Source organism: Rhodnius prolixus, unplaced genomic scaffold (genome assembly GCF_049639745.1).
Source record: "Rhodnius prolixus isolate KJV_2025 unplaced genomic scaffold, Rpr scaffold_7, whole genome shotgun sequence".
NCBI classification, from domain to species: domain Eukaryota; kingdom Metazoa; phylum Arthropoda; class Insecta; order Hemiptera; family Reduviidae; genus Rhodnius; species Rhodnius prolixus.
The window spans coordinates 11,562,443-11,588,066 of NW_027411582.1; the positions used below are offsets into that span (position 1 = coordinate 11,562,443).

At 29.6% G+C, this 25,624-nt stretch overlaps 2 protein-coding genes across 15 annotated transcripts; one reads left to right on the top strand and one right to left on the bottom strand.

Moving 5' to 3' along the window:
• Positions 1-473: 473 nt before the first annotated feature.
• LOC141446975 (protein Loquacious-like) lies at positions 474-13,549 on the bottom strand. 8 transcript variants are annotated; one of them, XM_074114051.1, is made up of 9 exons: positions 13,391-13,549; positions 13,062-13,220; positions 9,988-10,141; positions 9,767-9,896; positions 9,314-9,498; positions 8,284-8,405; positions 6,967-7,119; positions 3,628-3,736; positions 474-2,440 (listed from the first exon to the last, which is right to left on the bottom strand). In XM_074114051.1, the coding sequence occupies exons 1-9, from the start codon at positions 13,400-13,402 to the stop codon at positions 2,304-2,306; spliced, it is 1,161 nt and encodes a 386-aa protein (XP_073970152.1). In that variant the 5' UTR covers positions 13,403-13,549; the 3' UTR covers positions 474-2,303. The 8 variants fall into 8 exon arrangements, with proteins under 8 accessions (XP_073970152.1, XP_073970151.1, XP_073970153.1 ...); XM_074114050.1 differs by having other exon boundaries at positions 9,302-9,498; XM_074114052.1 differs by having other exon boundaries at positions 9,302-9,498; positions 13,062-13,208; positions 13,391-13,542.
• A 192-nt stretch (positions 13,550-13,741) lies between these two features.
• On the top strand, positions 13,742-25,122 carry Fbxl4 (F box and leucine-rich-repeat gene 4). Of its 7 annotated transcripts, none has more exons than XR_012454041.1 (14): positions 13,742-14,350; positions 14,425-14,518; positions 15,792-15,987; positions 16,096-16,252; positions 17,084-17,212; positions 17,291-17,416; positions 17,531-17,655; positions 17,734-17,843; positions 17,917-18,078; positions 19,472-19,637; positions 20,084-20,275; positions 20,350-20,474; positions 22,975-23,175; positions 23,914-25,122. XR_012454041.1 is itself a non-coding variant. In XM_074114048.1 (13 exons), exons 1-13 carry the CDS (start codon positions 14,123-14,125, stop codon positions 23,931-23,933), a joined length of 1,830 nt encoding a protein of 609 aa, XP_073970149.1. In that variant the 5' UTR covers positions 13,742-14,122; the 3' UTR covers positions 23,934-25,122. The 7 variants fall into 7 exon arrangements, 3 of the variants coding, with proteins under 3 accessions (XP_073970149.1, XP_073970150.1, XP_073970148.1); XR_012454040.1 differs by having other exon boundaries at positions 23,009-23,175; XR_012454043.1 differs by having other exon boundaries at positions 13,743-14,350; positions 23,051-23,175.
• Positions 25,123-25,624: the final 502 nt, after the last annotated feature.

The window sequence follows — 25,624 nt, forward strand, 5'->3', positions numbered from 1 at the left end:
AGTGGGTTAGCAAGTTTCTGGGCCCTTTTTGTGAAAAGTAAATTCTCTTTGCCGCAATTGAAGTGATGCGCACTTACAACTAACCCTGCATTAGAAGATGGAGGTGGTATTACAAGCTGGGTTCATCTGAAGGGATATTAAAGAAGAACTTACAAAATGAACATACCTATTAGTTAAGAGGGCTATTAAATCTCATTCCGCTCTACGCCAAATTGTATTCTATTAGACTTGAATTGAGATTTCAGCATGGTAAGTACCTTTCTTTTTGTGTGTCGATGGATAGATAGAAAAAGCTTTATGCAAGTTACCAACACTTATTGTCTTGGCGAAAAAATAACTAGTGACAAAAAGCATTTTCTACTTCGTATTTACTTTCAATGTAGAGTTGCTTAAAAGCTACTACTGTTCCCAACTCAGTTCTTGTTTCCTGACTGAATTATGTATATTTAGAGGAGAGTAAATTAAAAATTAAGTTCTGGTAACAAAAATGCATTGTATTTGTAAGCGGTAACATTGCATTTGACAACCCTAATTTATGTTATAATTTTTTTTCTCACGCGTTAATTAAACATTCAAAAAAATGTGCTTTATTGAGTAGAGCTACTTCGTACATCTGAAGTTATTTATCTTAACGCTTAAAACTAATACAATAAAATGAGGAACTAAGACAATTTTACAGTTTTGTTGTGTAAAATTAATTAAAAAAATTACATAAATAAAAACAAGTATATTTACCTAAAGGAAAAAACTTTGTGAGTTGAGAACCATTTCTTTTACAGATCAGAAACTATTATTTTCTTCTACACCAATATTAGTTATTAAGCTAGAATCTACTACACAAATACTGCCATACAGACGCTAAAATGTCTGTGAATATTCAATAATTAGGTAAATAAATATTATCAATAACTCAATAAGTGTACAACCTCTATACTTTGCATTAAAATAATGCATATTTTCCTTCTTTTTTTTTTAATATGCAATAAGCTTTCAGTTTTTCCAAATAGGGACATTTTAAAAAAGAAAATTACATAAATATAACCGTTTTAAATAAATTGTTCCTCTCTCTCTTGACTGATTTACGTCTGAATTTTCAAGTCCCTCACATTTATTCTATGGAAAATTCCACTAATTCTATGCAAAGTATAGCTTGTAAATTGTTTTTATGCTATACCTTTCACTCCTTTTTTTTAATGGGCCAATATGTCCAGAAAAACCTTCCTCACAATTTGATTTTGGAAATATTTTTTAAAGCATTACAATTTATTATGATTAAAAAATTTGAAAGAAAACAGAATAAATTGTACGGCCTAGATAGGTTCAGAGGAATCATTCAAAGTAGATCACTTAGCAGTTCTTTGGAATAATGCAATTCTTATCTTTAGAGAAAAATAGATTTTGAATCAATTTTGATTGTGGACAATAAGAACAGCAGCAAAATTTTGAAAAAGCTTAAGTAATCGTATGTTTTTTTTAAAAAAATGGATCAGACCTCGGCTTGTAATTAAAATTTTCTGTAAAATATAGCAAGAGGCTATCGGATGCCTGACTGAATAACTGTATAACATTACACTGATAATGTGAACATTTAAAACATCAAAACTTTCAAAAAAACAACTTATTATCTGAAAAATTTTAAAAGTAAAAGTTTATTCTTTTAATAATTTAAAATTATAAAAAAAAATCCAAAAAATAACGCACTATTATGGTTGTTCCCATGTATTTTTTTCAAGGGATAAAAATGAGTTTTTCCCATAAAATGAGACCTGATCAGACTATTACAAAAAAAAAAAAAAAAAAATTTAGCGGAAATGTTTACAATTATAACATTAACCGTAGCAATGAAAAACCTCTGCTAAATGTCTCTTTATCAGAAAGGGTCCTAAGAAACCAAAAAAAAGCACTTAATTTTAAGCTCTTTTTTTTTGCCTAAAAAATATTTGTTTTGTTAAATAGAAAAAAGTAAAGAGAAATTTCTGAACAAATCGGCCCGACTGCATTAAAAAGTGCCCTTTTTTAAATCACTATTAAAAACCTTTATATTTATTTTTGTATTGGTTTACAAATTGTTAAATAAATAAAGGTTCTAAATAAAGTTTAGAGAGGGCGGCGTAATATTAAAACAAAAAAATTAAAATAATTACACAAACCAACCAGTATCAAAAGCTAAGTTGGCTTATTAAGCTGCCGGATTATAACCAACAGCAATTTTGTGTTTTCTTTTTTTAAATAATTTTCTGTCAATCATAAATGATTGAAAGTGAAAATAACAGATCTCTTTACTGCTTCTATTTTCTAGCACTTCATTTCTTAGTCATTATTTTTAGGTATTGTAAAGCATTCAGGGCAGCTTCATTTTGTGCATCTTTTGATGTCGTTCCTGCACCCATGCATACTGCCACTGGCATTGTTGACAACTGAACCAAACATTGAAATTTACCTACAAATAAAAAATTTTTTGTAAAAAAATTAATTAAAATAAAATATTCAACGACTTCCTTTTCCCGCTTTTATAAAATGACATTATATCAAAATGTTTAAATTTTTTTAACGATTAGTAGATTCTAGGGATACACAGTTTGGGGTGGATGGGAGGACATATTGTTTTACCCAGCACATTGTGACAATATTAGAAATATTCAATGATCCACCACCCTAATACCATTATTTATTCAAAAGAAGGTGAAATTCAAATTACCAAAGACACAGATAAAATAAGCATCTCATCTGAAGCTCTGGTAAGTCATAAAACTTCTTTTTAGCTTTGTCTGTGCAGTCTTTAAAAACATGCGTTTTTATAATTTTTCCTCAAACTTTTTTAATATTGAATATTGATATAATCAAAGAATATTGGCAGCAATTATTTATTCGATAATTAAAACTAGTTATGTATTACATAATAGTTAAAGCTTTCTTCAATGTCTTTTTTATTGTTCATCACCATCTATTCTGATAGCTTTTTTTTTCTTCACGTTATATGAAAATGATGTTAAGAGAGTTGTTTGAAAAGCTGAAATGCCATGCTCCCCTCATAAGAACATTTGATACATCAGATACGGGAAACCAGTATTAGAACCTAATAACGTTCAGTTAAACTTCACGTTAGGACATTGAGAACAGAAATAGAAAATCGAGTGAGCTAAGAACATATGTGTATATATTTTGCCACTGTAAGGACCTTATTATTTATTAACTTACACATATACCAGAAATCACGGTTAATAGGCTAGGCACCTTTAATATTGCAATATGTATAAATTCATCAAAGTCTCCTAAAATGTACCTTTAGAGAAGTATTTATTTCGAAAATTGATTCATAGAGACAAATTAGACTAGACAGAATAAGACGGACCTGAAGTTTCCCTGTAACAACTGGCATAAACAGGTGCCATTTAGGCACCCCAATAATAGGAAAAGTAATAATAAAGCACCCTAATAATATATATTCTTACTTATATTAAATTAGGTAGAACCTTCATATCGGATTCTCCATAACTTCTAAATTGATCATAATATTTAGCTGAAAGTGCCAACATTGGCCCAAACGAATTACTTCCTTCTACAATAGCATTTTATTGGTAAATTTTTATAATTTAAATAACGAAAGGAAAATATTAATAATTTTACCAGTAAGAGATTTCTCCTCAATGTCTATGTAGGTGACTTCGAACTGTTGTTCACAAGCAATTTCTTGAAGCATTTGGACAAAATTTATATCCTCTATCAAAGATTTGGTCTACAAAACATAAAGCATAAATTAATTAGTAAATGAATATTATATTTTTTGTAGAACAAGCATTTTTTAAATTTGTTGTAGAATAAGAATTTTTATTAATTCGCAGAAAGTAGATTAATTTTAGATACTCGTAATAACGGGTCTTATTGTTGTTAATTTTTATTAACTCGTTTCTTTTTTTTTAGAGAAAATAGTTACTCTTTCAAGTTATTTATTCTTTTAGCGACTCAGAAATAACTCTACATTTAAATCATCTAATATTGTAATTATTTTTATTTTATGTCATAGACAAAAAACTTAATTGAGGAGTTCATGTTAATTTACATAAAATCATTGTTTTTAAAAATATACAGTTATTGCTTCACCCAACATCCAAGTTCTTCAAATTTCGTTTTCTTATAATATTGAAACATTACATAATCTTCTCTACATGCAATAAACATACCTTTCGATCACGTAATCAACTTAAACTTGGTTTCAAACGCAAAAGTAAAGTAAGTACTAAATATATTATTTTCTTTTCATTCGAATTAATCCCTTAACCCTTTTATTGAAATATTTATCTAAAATTTTTTTAGATTTTTGGGTAAAATTAAATTCTCTTGGTTCGTATGAAAATCGCAAAATAAATAATAACAGTGTTTCTGCTAGCCTTTTAGATTTTCTTACAGTTCACTGTCCGGTGATGGACAGTGTTGTTTTCAACAAGAGAACACTGTTCAGAGGCCGGCAGTGCACTGTAAAAAGCCCCGGGTAGCAACCTCAGATGTCGACACACCTTAAATACAAAAAATAAAATAATAGTGTTTTAGGGGGAAGGGATTAGCTATGAGGTTAGCATACTGGACTCCCACGCGGAGGTCCCGGGTTCGAATCCAGCAGCTGACCCTTAGATTTTCTCTTCCTAGGAGCTTCTTACAGCTCACTGTCCGGTGATGGACAGTGTTGTCTGTAACGAGAGAACACTGTCCGGAGGCCGGCAGTGCACTGGAAAAAGCTCCGGGCGCTAATGACCTCAGCTGTTGATGCGTATAAACATTAAAAAATAGTGTTTTAGGGGTTCTGTTAACAGTGTTTACAATTCTGTTTCTAAGTGATTTGAAAGGAAACAGTTTATTACAAATTAGCATGCAATCCTTAACCAGAAACAAATATGCGCTTAAGCTGTTACAAATACTTTCCGGAAATAAGTTCTGCCGTATTCAGGTACTTAAAACTTTTACCAAGCAAATAACAAACAAAGCACATAACATAAATTAGTTAAAACGCTGAAGAAATCACAAATAAATCTATTTCTAAAACTCTTTTGACAGAAATTATTACCAGAAGCAAAAAAGCAAATTAAGATTTTACTAAAATAAAATAAAAAAATTATAAAAGAAATGAAACTCAGCAAGGTCTTGATAAGAATTTCCCAAAGTTTTCATGCAAGAGTAACTTGCGAAGCAAGACAAAAAGTTTTGCGTTATCCAGTTTTTTTCTTTTCCCAGCTTTTTGGTTTTCATGTCATCTTCATACGCTGCACAAACACCTTCACGCATCACCCGTGATATTAAACAAAGGAAAGGAGATTAGGCTGGGCTAAAAATTAAAAATTTGAACATATTAATAATAACTTAAAAATTAAAATTAATAAATTTAAACTGATCAAAGTACCTGAAAAAAAAGAATTTTGGGATCTGACGTTGCTAGTTGTTTCACTTGTCATTGATTTTTTAAAAGAATTCTAATATGTACTGGGGTATCTATTTACATAACTAAATTGATTTAAAAAAAAAAAAAAAATTATCTTTTTATTTCATGCATATGGGGACCTAACCACCTTCACCCAAGAAGAAAAAAAAGAAAAAAAAAACAAAAAAGCTTTCCTCTTCAAACTATGCATTTACAAAATTATTCTCATATAATTACAAAATAAACTTAATAAACTTAAAAAATCAAACATTAAACAGTGAAATATAATTAAAAAAATTAGCTAGGAGCCTACAGTCAAGCAAAATTAATGGAAGTTGCTTTTCATTCCCTTCAATACGACAGAAAGATATAAAAGACTTTACATCTAAAATAATTTCAAAAAACGTAAGCATTAACTCCAAACTGGGAAGGCAACATAATGTTACACATTTGTAACAATTAATGTAAATATTTACATCAAATTCCATTGATTAATTCAATTCAAAATTATATTAACCACTTGCATTAGAAAGTCTTATTTAATGAGGAATCAAAACTATTATTAAATACAAATAAGTACTTTTTAAAACTTAAATAAAAACTTTAAAAATTAGAGAATGTATGAAATGTAAAGAAAAAGAATTTGGTATAAAAAATTAAAGAAATAATTAAGAAATACTTCAAAACATAAAAACTTTTAGGGATATTTTTTATAATAACTTAAGTAATTAACGAAATACAATCTGGTTGATAAGGGCACGTCGCGGAATCTCTAAGTTACATCGGATATAATGGGCACAAGTCCAATTATTTTAATTGGTTGAAATGTGTTGGCATTCCACGAATTTGAAAATTATTATGAAGAAGAAATATTGCAGAGTATGAATATATTTAAGTCTGTTCAGGTTTGATCTTCTCATTAGGATTTTTTCTTCCATTGATCCATTAAAGACTGCAAAAGCTGTAAATATAGATGGAAGAGTTTATTAAACCTGCTGATTAATTCGTATCTATATCTCCAGTCATATTTTGTAAATTTTTAGTTAATTCATATCTACATATTTCTACATCTACTATTCACTGCTTCTATTGCAAACTATCTTTGGCAAGCAGAAGGAGGAAAGAGACAATACTCTGAACACATATTTTGCACAAGTGATTTCAAGAATTTAAATTTTAAAACGGTGGGAGTGCAGTGTGCCGGAGATAGTGCCTCAGATTCCTTGAGATCAGAAGTTGTCTGAGAAATTAACTGTTTAATTGTTAATATGCGCAGTCAATAAATTGGCATAAACGTGCTTCAAGTTATGCTAAGAATTAACATCTTGATTTTATTTAGTAACGTTATGTAAGCTAATAATCAAAAACTCACAAAGCAAACAAACAACTTTTTTTTCAAAAACAAAATTCTCCATTCAAAAAAAAAAAAAAGACAAATTTTTAAAATACATTTAATCACCTCAAAAGAACCTCAAATCTTTTTTTTTTTTTTCTTACTCATTACACTTCAAAGAACTAATCAATTGATAAGTTATAAAAAATTAGATTTCCTTTACCTGTAATTCATTGAGTTTAGGTCCTGTAGAAGATTTGAGGTTCTTGTGGAACTGTGATATTTTGACGTTCTGCTGTGGTGATAAAGCAGAAATCTTGGCCGATCGTAATTCACCCCATTCAGATACTTTGCAAGCATCATATCGTCGCCCATACTATAGTGAAAAATGAAAACAAAATACATGCAATAAATTATTTTTAAAAAATAAATTAATAAAAATAAGAATCAGAAAGATTATCAAGATCAAATGTGAGAAATAAGCCAGAACAAGACTTGAAAAGCTACACTTTCAGGAATCTTGAACTTTACGATCACTTCACGTAGACATAGAAAACCGATATAGGCGGCATGAATAACAGTTTCTTTATAGAGCCTGCAGAAGTAGTTGATGTGTCAAAATGCTTGAGTTAAACAATTACGTAGTTTTAATGGTAATTAACACAAACTTGCTCACACATTCACAAGTGTTTACTTTATAGAAGCCTGTAATCTATGAACACTGGCACATAGGGAAGATGTAATATATCTTTAAGAGCACCCTAATAAAAAATGAAAATCGAATCTGTCTACCTTCCCACCAAATCCAAGTTTTTGCTGATCATTATGTGATTAGATAGCTAATTATTGTTCTTGGGTTTACCGTACATACAGTCATACCTAGGCACCATTGCATGCACTCTCACACTCGCCTTTCCCAGTGTTAATAAAGTATAACTAAACCACGGTTATAGGAACAGAAGTTAGTTTGGCCGAATTATTTTGTTCAATTAAACATTTATACTTCTTTTTAAAATGTCATTTCAGTCCAATGCTGAGTACTGTCACATATCGTATTGGTGATGATTGAAATGATTAGCTAAATTCTGAATTTGAATGAAATCTCTCAATAAAGCATTTTACACAAAACAAAAATCACTTCTTTGAGACTTATTCGCTAATGGTTCTAACGATTTTCTCTTAACTTTGTATTTACCCACTTTAAGGCAATTTTGAAGAAATCTTTAAAGAATTCAATCAAAAGTGACGTTTTAGAGTAATATACGATTTTGCAGGCTATAATGTTATTAAGAATTGAATTCATTAAAAAAAAATAATGAACTTTGAAAGTACTGTAAGAATTTGAACCATATGGTATTCAAAAAATAATCTAATAATAATAAGTAGGTTCAAGCACGATCCGGCAATTTCTCTCTTTTTCATTATTTTTATCAAAAGCAAAAACAAAATAAATGTGTATAAATAAAAACTTCTTTGCGGTAAATCCCAAACATTAAAAAAACTATTTAATATATATTAAATTATTTTTAATTAAGATTACCATATCTTCTTCATCCAAACAATCTATATGCTGGGTATTGTTCTCAGCTGGTAAATTAATCAACCGCTGCCACATATTGTGTGCAGCCAATCTTTTTGCTATCTTTTTCGACTTACCAGTGCCTGCAACCAAATCAAAAAAATGGAGGATGATATTTCAAAAGCAAGAAGAGGTTTTATTCAATTTGCTACAAATAGGTATGGGTATCACCCTTGCACATCAATCCCTAATACGATACGATGCAAACATCTTATCTTGATTTGTCGAATAAGAATCAACAAACTTTCATTTAAACTTTTTCAGTACCTCAGAAAATGGCTGTAATCGCATGTATCCTCGTCCATTATTCCTTGAAAAATAATAAACGCATATCTCATCCAGTGGAATGTACCTAACTCACAAAAATGATTGCAATTCTTATAGATACCGAATTTTTACAGTTCATTTTTTGGCGCAAGAGTTTCCAAATCTTCCTTTTTTCGCTCTTTCTTTAATATGCTCAGGGTACTTGGATTCAACAATATTACATATTTTTTATAAATTAAATTTGAATAGATTCTACGCTACTGACTCCACAACAATGATGTACAACAACGATGTAAGTGCGAAACATAAAAACATAATATAATAAACCCGAAAAACAAATAGAATATCGCCTGTTATCTCCATTATATGAACCGCAATAGATATTTTCTTAACACAAAAAAGTATAATTTTGACGCCCAATAACGACGGAATTGAGTTTATCATTTTTCAACATTGAATAGATAAAAATTGCAGCTCAAGGCACACAGTTGATGATTTAAAATGTAGATGATTCACGATGAAATCAATACCTTACATCTTTTTCTCATGCAGCGCAGTTACGAATTAAATCCGTCAGATCAAGACAAGAAGTTGAATCGTACCTTATCAGTAAATACATGCAACGTATATACAACAATGGATTAAATACTTAAATGCAGACTATAGAAGGCATTAAATAGTAAGTGCTTAAAAAAAAAGAAAAAGAAATAACCATTATACAAACCAGTTTCTTTATGCTTAAAAACAACACAAGAAATCGTAAATTGTCTTTCATGAGGGAGACCTTCTTCAAATTCAGTCTCATAAGCCGGTGGTGGCCATCTTCTTGACATACATAATTCTTGCAATAAACCTATTGGATTGACCACCATTAAATCATCGCTAGGAACAGATGACGGCTTTGATCCTCTGTGAACAAATATTGCAGCATAAATTTAATTACTTACGTTCATCATTGGCACGATTTTTGCGAGATTTAGTGTTTTTAAGCTTCATTTAACTATATCCATTTATTGTAGTGAGTATGTGAAGAATATTGAAGTCAACTACAAAATATAAGATTCTAGAAAATTTTATTTATCGTAAAATACGGTTAGAGAGTATTGAGATTTTTTAAAAATTATATTCAATGCGTAAATTTAACAATCTAGTACAAATAAAACCATTAAAGTATTACATTTCTGTGGAATTTGGTGTTCCATTTTTGGTAGGTGGAATGCCGTCTCCCTCAGCACCTATTAGTTTTTCAAGAATCGCTTTTGCGGCTGCATGTTTTGCTTCCTTTTTAGAACGACCTGTTCCCATTGCTGAAACCCAATAAATAATTCGGCTTGAAATATATATACTTATAATGGACTGAACTAAATAGTAAATAATATATACAAAACAAAATCTTACCCAATATTTCCCCAACGGAAACTCTGTACCTAAAAGTTGGCTCATGAATGGCTCCTTCAACTTGCACCAATTCATACTTAGGAGTAACTCCTCGCCTACTTAACAATTCTTGCAGGACAGAAACTGGAGTTTTGGAAGGCATTGATTGCAATTCCTGAAAGAAATAGGAAAAATTTCAAAATAATTATTAAAAGTTACCAACCGGACAGTATCAACAACACAATGATGCTGTTGCATATTTTTTATTGTTATAAATTTTCTTTATAATATTATACTTATTTACTAATTTTTCAAATAATTAGACTCACGTATTCAATATTATGTAGCAATTTCAATAACCAGGTTTCATTAATTTTTATTTCATTATTTTTACAAAATGTTTTACGATTCATCAACAATTTGAGCAATACTAATACACACCATGTGACCTCCTTCACTTAGTCGGCATGAGTAGTGCGAGATGATAACGTTAGTGAAGAACTATTCTCAATTCAATACAAAACTGATAAATCTACCTCTAATAAACGTGCGTGCTAAGATGGAAAAATCAAAATAATTAAATATTTATTTTACTTTATAAATGTACTTTATTAGAACAACTACGGATAATTACATTAAAATTGATAAATTTTTCTCGACTTAATTAAAGACTACTCGAGGTTCATGGGTGTTCGAGAAGTTTCTCTGTAGTTTTCAACTTTTAGATATTATTATAGGGAAGCTACTATTTGTTTAAATAGGAAATATAACTGCCTTTTTAAACAATTATTTAATCATTGATCAGAAATAGTTGAATCCCATGATGGGGAAATGCATGAAAGCATATGTTATATTGAAGTAATTCACTAAACCCGTAGAGAAATTTGCACCGTTCAGCTAAGAGATTATATGTTTAGAAAGAATACACTTTCATAACAAACTGGCCCTAATTTTCTTCGGATCAAAGTAGCTTTTCAGAAAGTATACCGATTAGACATTGCTCTAATCTTAGCTTAGTTCATTGGTTAATTTAAATAGTTAATGATGGTATTAAAACAGCTCTTATTAAGCTTCAAGTATTTGCCTCGATGTCCAGTACAGCGGATTTGAGACGAAGTGAATGAGAAAGATAACTGTCAACTTCTGGTCCAAATGTTTCGACAGTCCCATCGAAAAAATTATTTACCTTGATTTTCAAAATGTAGCTAAATTATAATTTTAGATCGTTAATAACTGTCCTGGCGTTCTTTTAATATAATTGTAATCTGATTTTGCGCCAGATCTTCACCGAGATTATACTTAAGAGAAAAGGCTATTTATAATTTTGGAATGGAATGTTTTGTGGATGTATTATGCTAATAAGTAGCCATTTTTGTTGGTATTTACTATCTGCCATGGACCGGTCTTCACTACTAAGTATACGAGGAACAGCTCACGAGCAAAAAGAAATAAAGGAGGAATTTCTGCTCCTAAATGAAGATACGCAAAGGAAGCAAACTAACTTCAGCATGTTTTAAAGAAAAAATCTAATTAGTTTTTCAACTTTGTATATTTCCTTCAAATCTATTAACTGTGTTGAAACATTTAACTTTTCAGAGTAAGCTATATTTGGACTTTCTATTTCACATTCTTATGTTTCAAATTAACGGACTTGAAACAGTTAAAATTAAAAAGTTAGTAATTATCTCAGATTCACTAATGTAACTATCATCCCTACATGTACAGAAGGTACGTCCACAAAAAAAAAAAATCTGTTACCAATATATATTCATTTTATCAAAATAGAACCACAAACTCGATTAGATTTGATTGAAACCACATTTCCGATAGGCTACATCATAAAATAATGAATAAAAAACAAGGATCAATGATTAAATAAATTTGTTTGACAGTTTAAAAATAGTTCTAAATGCTCTTAACGGAATTCAACTAGGTAAATAATAGGGGAGAGGTTAGAGGTGAAGCCCACAAAGCTAAGAAGTATTGCGGTACTTGGATTCGATTTACGAGCAAGGCCTTGGATTTTATTTAATTGATTAGATGAGAATTTAATAGTGAATATGTTTGCTAGCCGCCTCCGTCCACGACTTTTGATTAGGTACTTGGCCGTAAAGCCCGCCTGTATAAGAAATTCAAAAAAGCTACTTCAAGAATTTATAATTAGAAAACTACTCTATCAAAAAAATATTTTTCTAGGCTTTAATTTTTACTAAATATGAGTAAATGTATTCACCATATCTTAATTTTTAGCCTGATTTTGTTTATAACGAGGAATATTAATTATAATTTATAATTATAAGCTGGTAGTATTATTCTTTATAAGTAAATGGTAAACTTGTATTCTTTATTCTCCTTATGTTTCAATATTCTCAAAAATATTGCTGGAGAGTGTTTTAGGCCGAACGGCTTTCTGAGGAGCTCGTAATGTCTGCTTGGAATTAGTATTAGGGATATTGTCATTCCTTGTAGATAAAATTAATTATACTTATTCCTAACTACTCGTCAATCATATAAGTCCGAAATGTTTTATTAATAAATTTTTTTGTTTACAGTTTTATTCTTTAATTCCCCGTAATTAATCACCATTTATATAACGTATCTTTTTATTTCGGTACCAATCCAAATTGGTGAGTTCCTTTTTCAAGTGTTGGTCTGTTTCCTTTTTGGACTGAAAACAGTAAGTCTTCACAATTTTTAGTAATCATATTTCATAATCACTGTTCCTTTTTAAGTATAACCGTAAGCCGATTTCTTTAAACATTCTTCAATTAGTGTGATTTAGAACCTTGTTCCATAGTTCTTTTATTTCAAATCAATACTAGAAGCGCACCTTTATAGTCAAAAATGATTTGTAATGAAGCCCAAGTCTGCCAGTGTTAACTGGTGCACTTTCTTCATAATTTTAATTCTGAAACACTAATAAGGAATTTATAAAAGGCTGATATGGATTGCAATTTGAATAACTCAAAAATAAAGGGTGTCACTTTTCGAAAACTTGGTAAATTGAAAGAAAGAAATAACACTTCTCTCTTCTTCAATAAGTTTTATCCAAACTTTACTGCAGAAATGTATATGATTATTAAATTAACACTTACTAATTTTGCAGCTTCGTCTAAAGGTAAACTATCTAAAGGCGTCATCCTGTGATGGAGCACTCCAGTAACAGAACGCAGCCTTCCATGAATTGAGTGTCCTCTCACCATTCCAACTACACCGTGAAGACCTTCTTCATTTTTGATAACCTGAATATGGTCCTATAAACGATTAATTACATTTAATATAGATAAGGTCAGAGTTTCTAAGAAAACTGTACAATTAAAAAAATGTCTAGAACTTCAAGCATGGAAATTCTTTTATGAATAAAATCGAAAATATCTAAATAATTTAATATATTTGGGATCATTAAGAACTTCTCAGTACATACCGGTTCAGCCATATACCAAAAAATAACCAACAGCAATCAAATTTTCAATAACCAGTTAAAGAATAGTTCAGTAACTTGAACGAACCTTATAATGGCGGCTACTACCACACACCCGGGTAAACTGAGTCACAGCTGACGATTGATTGCTGTATGCAGCTGTGCTCTGGCCCATTCTGAAAATAACATTGATAAAGCCGCAGTGTTGTCATAAAAGAAATATATATTTTTATTTTTTGTTACCGCTATTCATTATAATTTGGAGGCTGGCAGAAGTTTATAAGTTTACTACAAATTTATAATATATATTTTTTATAAAATGCATATCAGCGCTTTACACTTATAAACAAATAGTTTGAAGAAGAAAGTTTCTCATAATATTTGAAAACTTTAAAAACTTTTAAAAGAATTTCATGAAATTTGTTTAATCATATAGGAACATTACAAAGTAGGTAATGAATGCGATTGATGGTATTAGACTTCGTTTGGTTTGGTTAGAGGATCGATATTAATTTTGTTGTTTAATTTATTACAATACAACTTTGTCTAACTTCTCATTGGTGAGGTTATATTGATGTTGGTCAGGGCAAAAAATAACTATAACCTGAAAAAAAACTTGTCTAGAAATACATCAAACAATGAGTCAACCTATGTACTGTTAGATAAGCAATGATATTATATTACGAATATGTTTTAATAGTGAAGTAAGACTTTAATTGAGCAATTTTCTCAATTATGAGTAGTGAAGGACTAGTTTCTAATTGTTCCCTGATCGGAGGATTTGATTCTTATGAAGAAAATTATGATTCAGATGATGTAGTTCTTGAGCAATTTGTACTAGATGTCCTGGATTTTAGTTCACAGTATGGCAGTGATATAAGTATTTCTTACACTGCGTATAATATATCTGGGAAGCCCAGTAAATTCCCAGATTATGGTGATTTCCCTCAAACATTCGTAATGGTAAGTTTAATTTCAATTTTTATTATGTCCACCTATGCATGTAATTTGGTATATTAACCAAAATATATTGTCAGAGAACTTATGGGAAATGGTGGAATGAGGCACCTTCTTGTCCCCTAAGTATTATGCCTCAAAACAATGGAACCATTCAAAGTCAGGATTATATAGGTAAGATAATTTGTGTTTATTTATAATTTCTTGCTCATAAAAGAATCAACATCGAATAATCAGCCAATGATAGTAACAGAGTCATGTCTATATTTCATATAAAGATAGAGTTTTCCATTTTGTTACATGTTGCTATTGAGTTAAATATTTTATAAGAGAAACTATACAAGCAAAATAGTAATTGATTAATAAGTATAGTGTAAAATGTCAAGTAATCGAGTTTTGTGCTTTATCTGTAGTGATTTATAGTGATTAAATACTGGTTTTTCATACAATACATTTGGCGAGAAAAATAATAATTTAGTGGTTAGATAATAGGATTATAGCGTTTTCAAGTAAAAGAAAAACAAGATCTTTATGGTTCTTTGATAATTTATCACAATATATCATTGTATTGTATAGCTTATTCAATATTTGATAGGTACGCTTAAATAGGTGTTTTCAAAATAAATAAAGTGAAAATAACATTTACAGGAATGCCTAATATAAAGCTTTCCGAACGAAATTTTTAAATAAGAATGAAAGGCTTGCCCTAATAAAATTAAGAGGAAGTTTTCAAAAAACATCGTGGGCAATGTGAAAAAAGATACAACCATATGAAATTCATATGTCATGCCTTCAATCTATATTGTAGCGATTATTGTATATTGTTATTGTGTGTTTACTGTTGACAATCCTTGTATTCTTAGCGGATTTTCTAGGCTAATTACCAACCAGAGTTGAACTAACAATGTTTAAATAAATTACATTTGAAAATTATTAAAAATATTAATCTTTTCGATACGTCATAGAAATGGGGTAAGTAAAATAGACATCTGATTGTTAAGAGACAGTTCAAATAAAGCTCTGTAGTCCCATCATGTAAAGAAACAGTTTTTTCCTCAAATTTTGTCTCCCACTTTTCATCCCGTATAATAATACTTTTAAGAAAACCATTCAACAGAATGGTTTTTACAGATTTCAAGTTAACGGCTTTAGAATGTTTTTTTTGTGAAATATTTGTCAGTTTACTATGCACATGCTAATCACTCGCAAAATTATGGTTGAGTAAATCTCTCCTAATTCTCCTGAAAGTTTTCTAGTAATTGTCCTAAGAGATGCTTCCTCAGTAGGTTGCTGAGGGAAGCAAGAGAGCGAAGGTGAAGTGAGAGTTTTTCTACTTCACAAACAACAGCTGTTACTATAATTTATCGCTCTTAGTTGAAGGTCTATCAACAATTCAGACAGACACTATGTTAAATTCATTATTCTTATTTGTACTTTTCTTTTTCAGATATTAGTTTCGAACAGGAGGTGTACCCAGAGGCCGTATGTATTTATGAAACTTATAATCCTGGCTCAGTTGTACGTATATGGGCTGGAAATAATGAAGGCCATTGGAGATTACTTTGGGAAGGAGAACCACAAATAGTTGAACATGGTCCAAGGATATTTTCCCCGAAACTTAAAAAAATTGATTTTATGACCTGGTATTTGAATAGTATAATGCTTTTTTCTAATTTTTAGTTCACTGTTTATTTTTGTGTACCTAAAAAATAAACAAATTATTATTATTATCATTATTTTTTGCTTTTCAGTTTAATACGACTAGAATTTGATCATTCTCAACTTGATTATTATACAGAATTAGATGCTGTAAAATTAAGTGGTTCAAGAACTCCTAATTTGCCACTCGATCTTAACAACATCTCTACACAAGTCAAAGATTTAAAATTGAATACAATAACGAATGATGTGAGTTTATAGTTATAGTTTTGATTTATCAGCTTTAATAATAAAACTACAATAAGTCTCTTTATAAGAATGGAATGTCGAGCTTACTCAATATGCTGGGCAAGCTTCCTAATTTAAAAACAAGTTTAATTAGTTACAGACATTTAACTGATATTATTTAAAAATAATAGCGATGTATTATTTTTATTATCTCAAGTGCTTAATTAGTTGAATTTTATGTATAAAATCCCTCCTTTAAAGTTTAGCTTTTAAAAGAGTTGGCACGAATTAATCTTGCACCTTGCAGAAATTCGTTTCAATTTGCATATGTTGGCTTTTATTATTAATATATTGTAGCTCTTTAGCAAAAAGTGGGCAACAATTTTTTCATGGAACTTGGTGTTCCTGCGGGAAACTTCACCAAACGAAACTTAATCCCTAATCCTGCAAAAAAACACACTATTTAGAGCACTATTTAGGCTTTTTGGATCTTTCCACTTTTCTTTTAGTGTGAGTTAAATTCAATTTTTTCTTTGCATAGTGCTCTGGAAGTGCTTTGATAAAATAGCTTTTTTGATGTTAAATTGAAATTTTTAGGTGCAAATTAATGTCAAGTTTTAGCTTCTCCTCCCTCCATATTTTGAACTCTTGTTAATACATATACCTGATAAATATTCAAAAAGGGTAATATTTCATTTCTAAAAATACTTTATGATACTTAGTTGCCCTTAAATATGTTAGCAAAGATATTGTAAATCATAAGCCAATTAAACGCTGTTTTGGAAGACTATTATGCTTACGATGTGGTATCCAATTTCAGTCTGTCTTCACTTTATTTCTGCTTCTGTTTAGATGGATATGTCTTCTGCCTTAACAAGCTTATCACTATTAGCCCAACATTATAACGCTCTTCTCGAAGATATCAATCAGGAAATTGAATCCCCTTCTTCTCATACAAGTGGTCCTTTTGACGATTTACCTGTAAGTCTTGTTTACCTTATATATTTTGATATTGCACAATGTCTAACAAAACTCTAAAGCGCTTACATCTTAAAATAGGATGAAACAGTACTCAGAATATTTAGTTACCTAGATCTTACATCGTTATGCCGTTGTGTTCGAGTAAACAAACATTTTAATCGGCTAGCTTCCGATACTATGTTATACACTGCCATAAACCTTAAGGTAATGTAAGTTTAAGAATTTATTTATTTTTTTATTTATATAATTTCATGAAAATTTTAAGTTCCTTTCATTATTTCCATGAAAATTTAAAAAACAAAAATCTAATTTTTTTAGCCTTTGTGGTACTGCATTAAATCAAACACTCTACAGTACCTAACACCCAGGTGTAAATACCTGCAAAAATTAAATTTATCCTGGTGTGGAAACTATAGTGCAATAACTAGTAACAATTTTATAGCGTGAGTGATTTTAAACGTGATTAAGATTACATGATTTTTTAAAAAATCTAATTATTCTTTATCTTTTTTTTCTTTTAGTTTTATTAAAAATTGTGGAAAGCAAATCACTCATTTACAGCTAGATTGTTGTAAATATATTGATAATGATTGTATCAAACAAATTTCAGAATCTTGCCGCAATTTAAAAGGTAATTTATATTCTTCAAACTTTTTAAATTTACAGTTCTATTTATATTTTATTAATTGAAACTAATCTTTCAGAACTTTCTTTGAGGAATTGTTTTAAGATAACTAAAGAAGGTTTTGAAAATTTAATTAATATTACAACTTTTCAAAGACTCGATTTATATCGTACTGCCATAGAATCAGAACCTTTAATAAAAATACTCAAAAATTCACCAAAGTTACAGCATATCAATTTAGGTAATTTATACAGTACTTCTATATTAAATATAGAAAATATATTATATTTAAATGTATTTAAATTTTAAACTTTCTTATACTTAGCCTTCTTACTAAAAGCGTATGAGGTAGTGATGATGCTGTCTAAGTTTGTTCACTTATTTAGACAGTACTTAGAGAATAACTTAAATAGCTTAATCACTATTATTTAAAAACATATATTGCTAGTAATGTCTCATATTATTACATTTGTTAAATTTATATGAGGAGCAGTCCAAACGTTACATATGCGTTTTTATTGTAACTGTACGATGATGTTATCGCGTTAGTAGGTACCTTGACGTAGCAAAAAAAAAACGACTTCGTTCGTAAGGGTTCGTTAGTTTCTTTAAATGTACTTATACTGATCATTATGCAGTTATCACAAAATAAAATTCAGAGATTTGTAGAGGAAATTCGGTGCTCAATGTTTCTAATAAAAGAATGTGTTGTTCTATTCTCTGCCAAAAGATATGAGAACGTTTAATACTGTAAAGCCAGTATTTTATTCAATTGTATAAAAGCTACCAAAATGGTGGATCTTTCATTTCCATCAAAACTAACTTAACCTCGAATTGTTATATTTCCGGGTAATGCCATCCTCCTCATTCACCTGACCTTGCTACTAGCGAATTCTTGTCATTTCAAGCCTTGAAACTTTCTCAGCGAGAAAAACAATTTTCTACACACCTATTATTTTTCGTCTTCAAAACAAAACAAGGGATTTTATAAAATATCGTGAAAAGTGTGTTAAGCGCTAGAAACTATAATTGTACTAAGGAGACTAAGTCGAAAAGTAACTTAAGTGTTACAGTTGAATTACGCGTCTCTTTTGGAATTTACCTTGTAATTTTAAAAGTTTCCTTTGGTAGAAGTATGTATATCTCCGAAAGCACATATATTAAAATCCATGAAATAACACTATACCATTTGCATTTGTGTGTAAGATAATTTAATCAATGATAGAATATAATCTTCATAAAATTGTTAATTTGGAGCAAAAAGCTTGAGAACTTGTAAGTAAATCACAACTTCATTTTATTATCGAATAACTAAACTCTAAAAACAGGGGATTGGCAATTCTGATTTGTGCTTTATTCTGAGAAGTAAGTTCTGCATATCTTGACTACATCTCGAAGTTTAAAATTGATTCTAATTTCATTCTATTATACTTTTTTTAATTTAGTCTCGTTCTATAGTAAAAAGTACCACCTGACAGAGTCCGAATTGGCCATTATTATTTTTTCGTCTAAAATTTTGCTAATTTCATGCGACAGGCTGGATGTTTGTTTACTCATGCCATAAAAGGACTAATAGACCTTATGACCTTTTCACTTGAACTGTTTTTTTGTTTTCTACTCCTTTTTTTCAATAGGTTCCTGCGTAAATGTCGCCAGTATGGATGAAGTTGCTCAAGCGTTAGGTACTTATAACAGGGAACTCATATCAGTAGATTTTTGGAAAACCTACAGCCTGACTCCTGTAGGTGTCAAAGCATTATCTAACTGCTCCAAACTTGAAGAAGTTGATTTTGGATGGTGGTGAGTAATTATTTATAGTTTTAAAAAATAATTTCATAAAACCAAAAAGGTATGCTTTAAATCAAAAGTTGCACTTTTCATTTTTTAGAACTGTACAAAAATATACTAAATGGATTTTACTTAATTACTAAATGTTATATATTACTTATATGTTTTGTGGTTGCAAGTACCTATTAAACTCCAACCCCCAAATCTAGTTTCCTTTTCTTCCGTAAATAAAAACATATTTAACATATTTAAAAACATTTACCTATTAAGGAATCATAAAATATAATTTTCTTGTGGAATTTTGATTTTTAAAATTTGGTATACATAAATTTCTTTCACTCAAGCTCTCACTTTATACTTTTTAATTGACAGTACAAAAAAAATAACCAGATAACAAAATATTCAACACCTAATTTTTCACTTTTATGTAGCTATATTAAATTAGTTTTTAACTGCAGCCTTGGAGTGTCCATTCCTGGAGACTCGATGGTGGCTTTAGCTAATGGTTGCCGTGGTTTGCGTAAATTATTTATGGCTGCCCTGCGAGGAATTACTGATCGAGATATGTACCCTTTCATCAATAACTGTCCCCGTTTGCAACAAGTTGATCTACTTGGTATAAGAAGTATCACTCCTCAAGTATGTCTAAGGTAAAAAGAAATAGGTAATTTTAATTGTGAAAATTATTAGCAATTATATTCTCAACGTAATGGGTTTATTTCAGGTTTCTTACAACTTTAAAGGAATTACGCCTTTTTGATATAAGTTTTTGTGATCAAATACAAGATGAGGAAGTACTGGAGTGGAGACAACAGTTTCCACACGTCAGCATAAAGCGCAGCTTCCAAAGTGACGTATCTTATTTTCATCAACATTATTAACAATGCCATTTTTTTTTTTTTTTTACTGCCTTTCAAAAAATAATAGTTATGACTACCGATAAACTGAAATATCATACCTATTTTCTCCTAAATAACTGGAATCTATCGCAAGCAGCAATAAAATATCTATCAATGACGCAAACATCAGCATCCAACATTGAAAATTCTTTTTAACCTAGTTTATAAAAAAAAATTGTGTTGGAACAATCCCAAATCATCTTTTTCTCAAACATGTAGAGGTAGTGTTACGGTTCCTTACATAATAGAAAGAAAAGAATAGTAATAAGGTTATATAAATGATAAAAATTAATAGCTTTTTTTTCTCTCTTTTGTATGTGGACATTTGTATTAATATTAATTAATACATTGTATTATTATTATTATTAACGATCGGTGACTACGCAACCTAAGCACTTAGGGATTGAATTATTTATGAAATTTCTCGTTGGCAAAATTTAAACGTATTTTTATTTTAGAAAACAAAACATGTTTGGTGTATAATGTAGACAAGTAACTTTTAATTGGCGATTTTATAATTTAATTTTCAACAAGGCATGTGTACGTAAGAAAATCTCAATGTCTGAGGTAAAAAGAAATAGGTACTTTTGATTGTGAAAATTACTAGCAATTATATTCTCAACGTAATGGGTTCTTTCTCTTACTTCAATGTACTCATCGTATTCTTTGTACTAAATGTTGGTTGACTATACAGTGAGTGCTCTAGTAAAATAGAAAGACGAGAAAAACGTGTCCACTCCGAACCCTTTATAAATAAATTTTCACTAATAGAATTTCAAGCTAAAATGATTGGTTATTATTTAAAATTATTTTTGCAACGATTGGAATAATGGCAGAAATTAATTCGCATCATTTTAATTACGTTTCTTCATAAAACCGGAATGATAATTTTTTTTTATTGGTCCGGGAAAATTTGGTAGAGAATATGAAATTTATAATATTCACAAGACCTACTAAAGACGGACTTATGATTACAGTTTTGAATTTAAATAACCCACATCAATGGCATTTTTTTTTTGTAAGGGAGGTTACAGTATAAACACTTTGTCCTCAGGTACTGATTAGTAATGCTTCTAAAGATATGGTTCAGGATAGAAATGAAAGTAGGACCTACTATCAGTTTTATTGATTGTAAAGTTCATAAACTTGAAAAAGTTAATCCCGTGTAACTTTTGTAAGTTAATCCCGAAACGTTTTCTTTTTAAAAGTTGGAAACATTTTATAATCATAATAGTGAGCCAAACCTTTTTTTTTTTGTGTTAATACTTCAATTTTTTTCTTTCTCAAAACTGACAAAAGAATGGTTTCGAAAACAAGTTTCAGAATAAACAATTTTCACGATTACTATAATGCCTCACGCGTGATGTGATAAGAGATATTAAAGTGACCAAATTTCCTGATGTTACTGTGAAAATACTCAATTTTATATGGTTTTAAAATATTGGTTGGAAAAAATCTTATTTCTCCACTATTATTTGTTACAGAACTCAGTAATTTTGCTTTCTTACAGATTTTTTTTTTTTTAAATTTTCTGCTGTAATTTATTTCAACTATTGCGTCGAAATACAAAATTGCACTCTCTCAATTATGTATCAGATTGCATTCGTAGTAGTAAAATGTCTGGGAAAGTAAGTTTTTGGCATCTTTAGGATACTAAGGGCATCAAGATTCTTATCCACTACTTCTATGTATTTCCTTTAAAATCTCAAATGATTTTGAATATAAAATGTCAAAATCCTGCTGTTCTAGAAGATATGAAAGAGTATTCCTTGATTGTTTGTTGTAAGTTGCTTTTTAGATGCGTAGTTGTTTGTTAATCATTCATTGAAAGTAATCCGTGTTGTAAGTTCTGCTAATAGTGGACCCCTTTTCTAAGTTAATTAATCACACAGTCTCTTTAAACTGCTTGTTGTTTATTAGTAGAAATTTAAACTATAATTTGGCACCGCTAAATAACACACCATAGAAAAGTTGAGAAATAAGAATTTTTTTCATTTCAATTCTAAGTTAAGTTGCGTAACCGACCGTTTAAAGAGATGCAGAACTAAAATATTTTAATAGTCTGTTTAAATAAATTATAAAAGACCAAAGTTTAAAATGTTTTAAACCTTCATTTAACTAAATATAGTAAAAAATTAAAACCTTCCGTCCACAATAAAATTGAAGAGGCATTCATTTTGATTAGCTAAACATGATAAAAAAAAATTCTGTCATCTTCTTTTTATAGTGCCTGCAGCTTCTTCTTTTTTAAAAATTTTAGTACAATGGATACTTAATATTTTGAAGTAACTATTGAATGAAATTTATAGAGATGAAAATCTCATTAGATATTCATTTTAGATTATTTAACGAAATAAATATTAGTAATGTTAATTTATTTATAGTTCTACAGCAGTGTGATCTCTATATTCATTAATATAATAATTTTATTAATTCCGTTCCAATTGCAGTAAGTTATCCAATTACATGCTCCTTAAACTTTAGGAACTAATGCTTATAATGAAAGTAATGGCTTTTCGCTACTAGTGTAACCAAAAAGAAGAGATTTCTGTGGCAATTGATCACTTCTCTAAAATGTCCACCATAATTAGTAGAGGCTATATTTCAATGTAATGGAGTGCAGCATTTTTAAAAAAACGAAGAGAAAGAAGGTATGTTCTGCAACCTATTGATGTTTGATTTCAGTAATTTACAAAAGTGTCGCTGATAGCTTAGTTGTGAATGAAATATTGATTTCATTACCATGGGATTCATTTGACTTTAGTTCAGTGTTACGAACTTCTAGGTGGTGGAAGGGTTTAAACGAGCTGTTGCTTAGTTTTTAAAAATATAATTTCCCTGGTCATTACTGCCAAACAATCTTCTTCTCATAAATAAGGCCGACGAATCATTTCAAGTATATTGTTCCTACATTACAATAAAATAAAATCCAAGGCTAAGCTTGGGAATCGAATTAGAGCTTTGCGGTACTTGCTCCAGCATAATGCCATCTGCATGGCTGATTTGTAGGTATCTTTCGTACTTCATTAGTAACTTCTTTCTTCTTAGTCTTTCAACCTTATTTTTCTTTTGGAAAAAGGTTTCTAATGTATGAAACATTGAGATTTGTTTTTAACAATGTATTTTCTTTGAAAACATGTGTTTTCAATTTTGAATTCGTTACGAACTGATAACTTCAACAGAAAGATCTTCTTTAATCATTTGTACCTGTTTCTAAAATCCTTATGTCCAAAATCCTTCCGTTTCTTTTTAAATATTATTAAATATTGCAGTTAAACAAAGGCATGAAAATGGAATATTGACTACTTTTCAGTTAAAAAAAAAAAAAATTGCTCATTTATTTTTGGTTATTTTTATTGAGCGATTTTTCCACAATTTTTCTTTTTCAGGTTTTTCAGAAGCGTATTAGCGTAATAGGAGAACTTACTGCAATAGTTTTAATTTTTCTTAGCAGTAATTACTTCAAGACTTTTAATTAGCAAGGCCTATTAATTTATTCAATCTTTATCATGGTTGTAAACTACGAGTAAATAAAGTGAATTGATATTTTAAGTGAACATGTTTTATTAGAATTGGAAATATATTATATATATATGCATATAATGAAAAATAAGAAATTATTCTATAATCAGATTTATAGCTAAAATATATTTATAGCTAATGTGGATATATTTATTTGTAAATATATCAAGCATAATTATAAGTTATAAGTGTGTTTTTATATATTATATATTGTATATGTATATAACAATACGTATATATACATAATTTATACACACATATTTAAGACAAATTTATTTATAATTTCGCATTTATTTTAATTATTTGTACATAAATACATTAAGTTTATAATTGTTAAAATTTACCACGTCATTTGAAGTTTTCAGTAAATTTATTTTAAATTCGGTCTATTTTTAATTATATGCCACGAATAAAATATAAAAAGAAATTCTTCTTTAAAAACAAAGTAAGTAATTTTTTAAAGATAAATTTTAAACAGCCTTTTATCTTAACTTTTTTTTGTAACTACAATGCAAAAGTTAAAAATTTAATGAAAATTTTGAGTGATACATTAATTATTATGGATAATTTTTCAACGTTGTAAAATCTTTTTTATATATACATTTTTTCTATAACAGGATGAGCCATTAAGTCCTTTTTTAATTTCTCTTAGTCCTATATAAGGAGGATGTGATTACTTTTGATCTGGTGATGGAACTCGAGACCCAGAATAAGGGAGATATTACGTTTAAAAGAGGGAAAAGTGAGAGTAAGTTTAAATTCTACTTCATTATAACCTATTATGAGAGAAAGTTTCGGAAGATGTTAGAATCTTTAGTCAGACCTTAAAAGTTTTTTAAGGTGTTCAAAAACACTACCGACTTGCGCAAATGATGCACACTACTAATATGTTATAGTGCTTAGACTATGCCATGATTTCATTTTAGTTTCAACTGTCACTTGGGAATCATTCAAATATAAAAAGGATTTAATATTATTTCTATTTATTTATTTATTTATTAATTTATGGCACATCAACATCTAAGGTCATTGGGGCTCGGAACTTATTTCAGTATTATGCTAGCTCCCGGACAGTGTTCTCTCGTTACAGACAATATGTCCGGACAGGGAATTGTACGAAGCTACCTAAGGCGCCACGGTAGCCAAGCGGTTAGAGGCGAGACCTGTAAAGCTCATATGTATTGTGGTACTGGGTTCGATTCCCGGTCTAAGGCCTTGGATTTTATTTAATTGTTCATACAAGAAATTTACAGTAAAGTATGTTTGCTAGTCGCCTCCGTGCACTGTCACCTAATTGATAGTTTGACGTAAAGCCCCGCCTTAAAAAAAAAGGCAATACTTTACTACTACTTTTACTACCTAAGAAAAAAAAATATACGGGCCAGCAGCTGGATTTGAACTCGGGATCTTCACGTTGGAATCCAATATATGCTATCCTCTGAACTAATCCCTTCCCTCTTATTATTTTTATTGGTTTATTCATAAGTGATAAAATGATACAGGTAATATCTAATTTTCGCTCGTCGTTTCCTTTTATAGTAGTACATTTTTACATCTGATGGGAAGTTTTTTTACCTG

Bases quoted from the DNA above. Each gene is read 5' to 3' on its own strand.
- Fbxl4 (XM_074114047.1), top strand. From the start codon at position 14,123: ATGAGTAGTGAAGGACTAGTTTCTAATTGTTCCCTGATCGGAGGATTT. The intron at 19,638-20,083 runs GTGAGTAATTAT...TTTTAACTGCAG, and splicing joins GAAGTTGATTTTGGATGGTG to CCTTGGAGTGTCCATTCCTG. The intron at 20,276-20,349 runs GTAAAAAGAAAT...GGTTTATTTCAG, and splicing joins ACTCCTCAAGTATGTCTAAG to GTTTCTTACAACTTTAAAGG.
- LOC141446975 (XM_074114050.1), bottom strand. The intron at 9,499-9,766 runs GTAATACTTTAA...ATTTGTTCACAG, and splicing joins ACACCAAATTCCACAGAAAT to AGGATCAAAGCCGTCATCTG. The intron at 8,406-9,301 runs GTTATTTCTTTT...ATTTGGTTGCAG, and splicing joins AGAAACTGGTTTGTATAATG to GCACTGGTAAGTCGAAAAAG.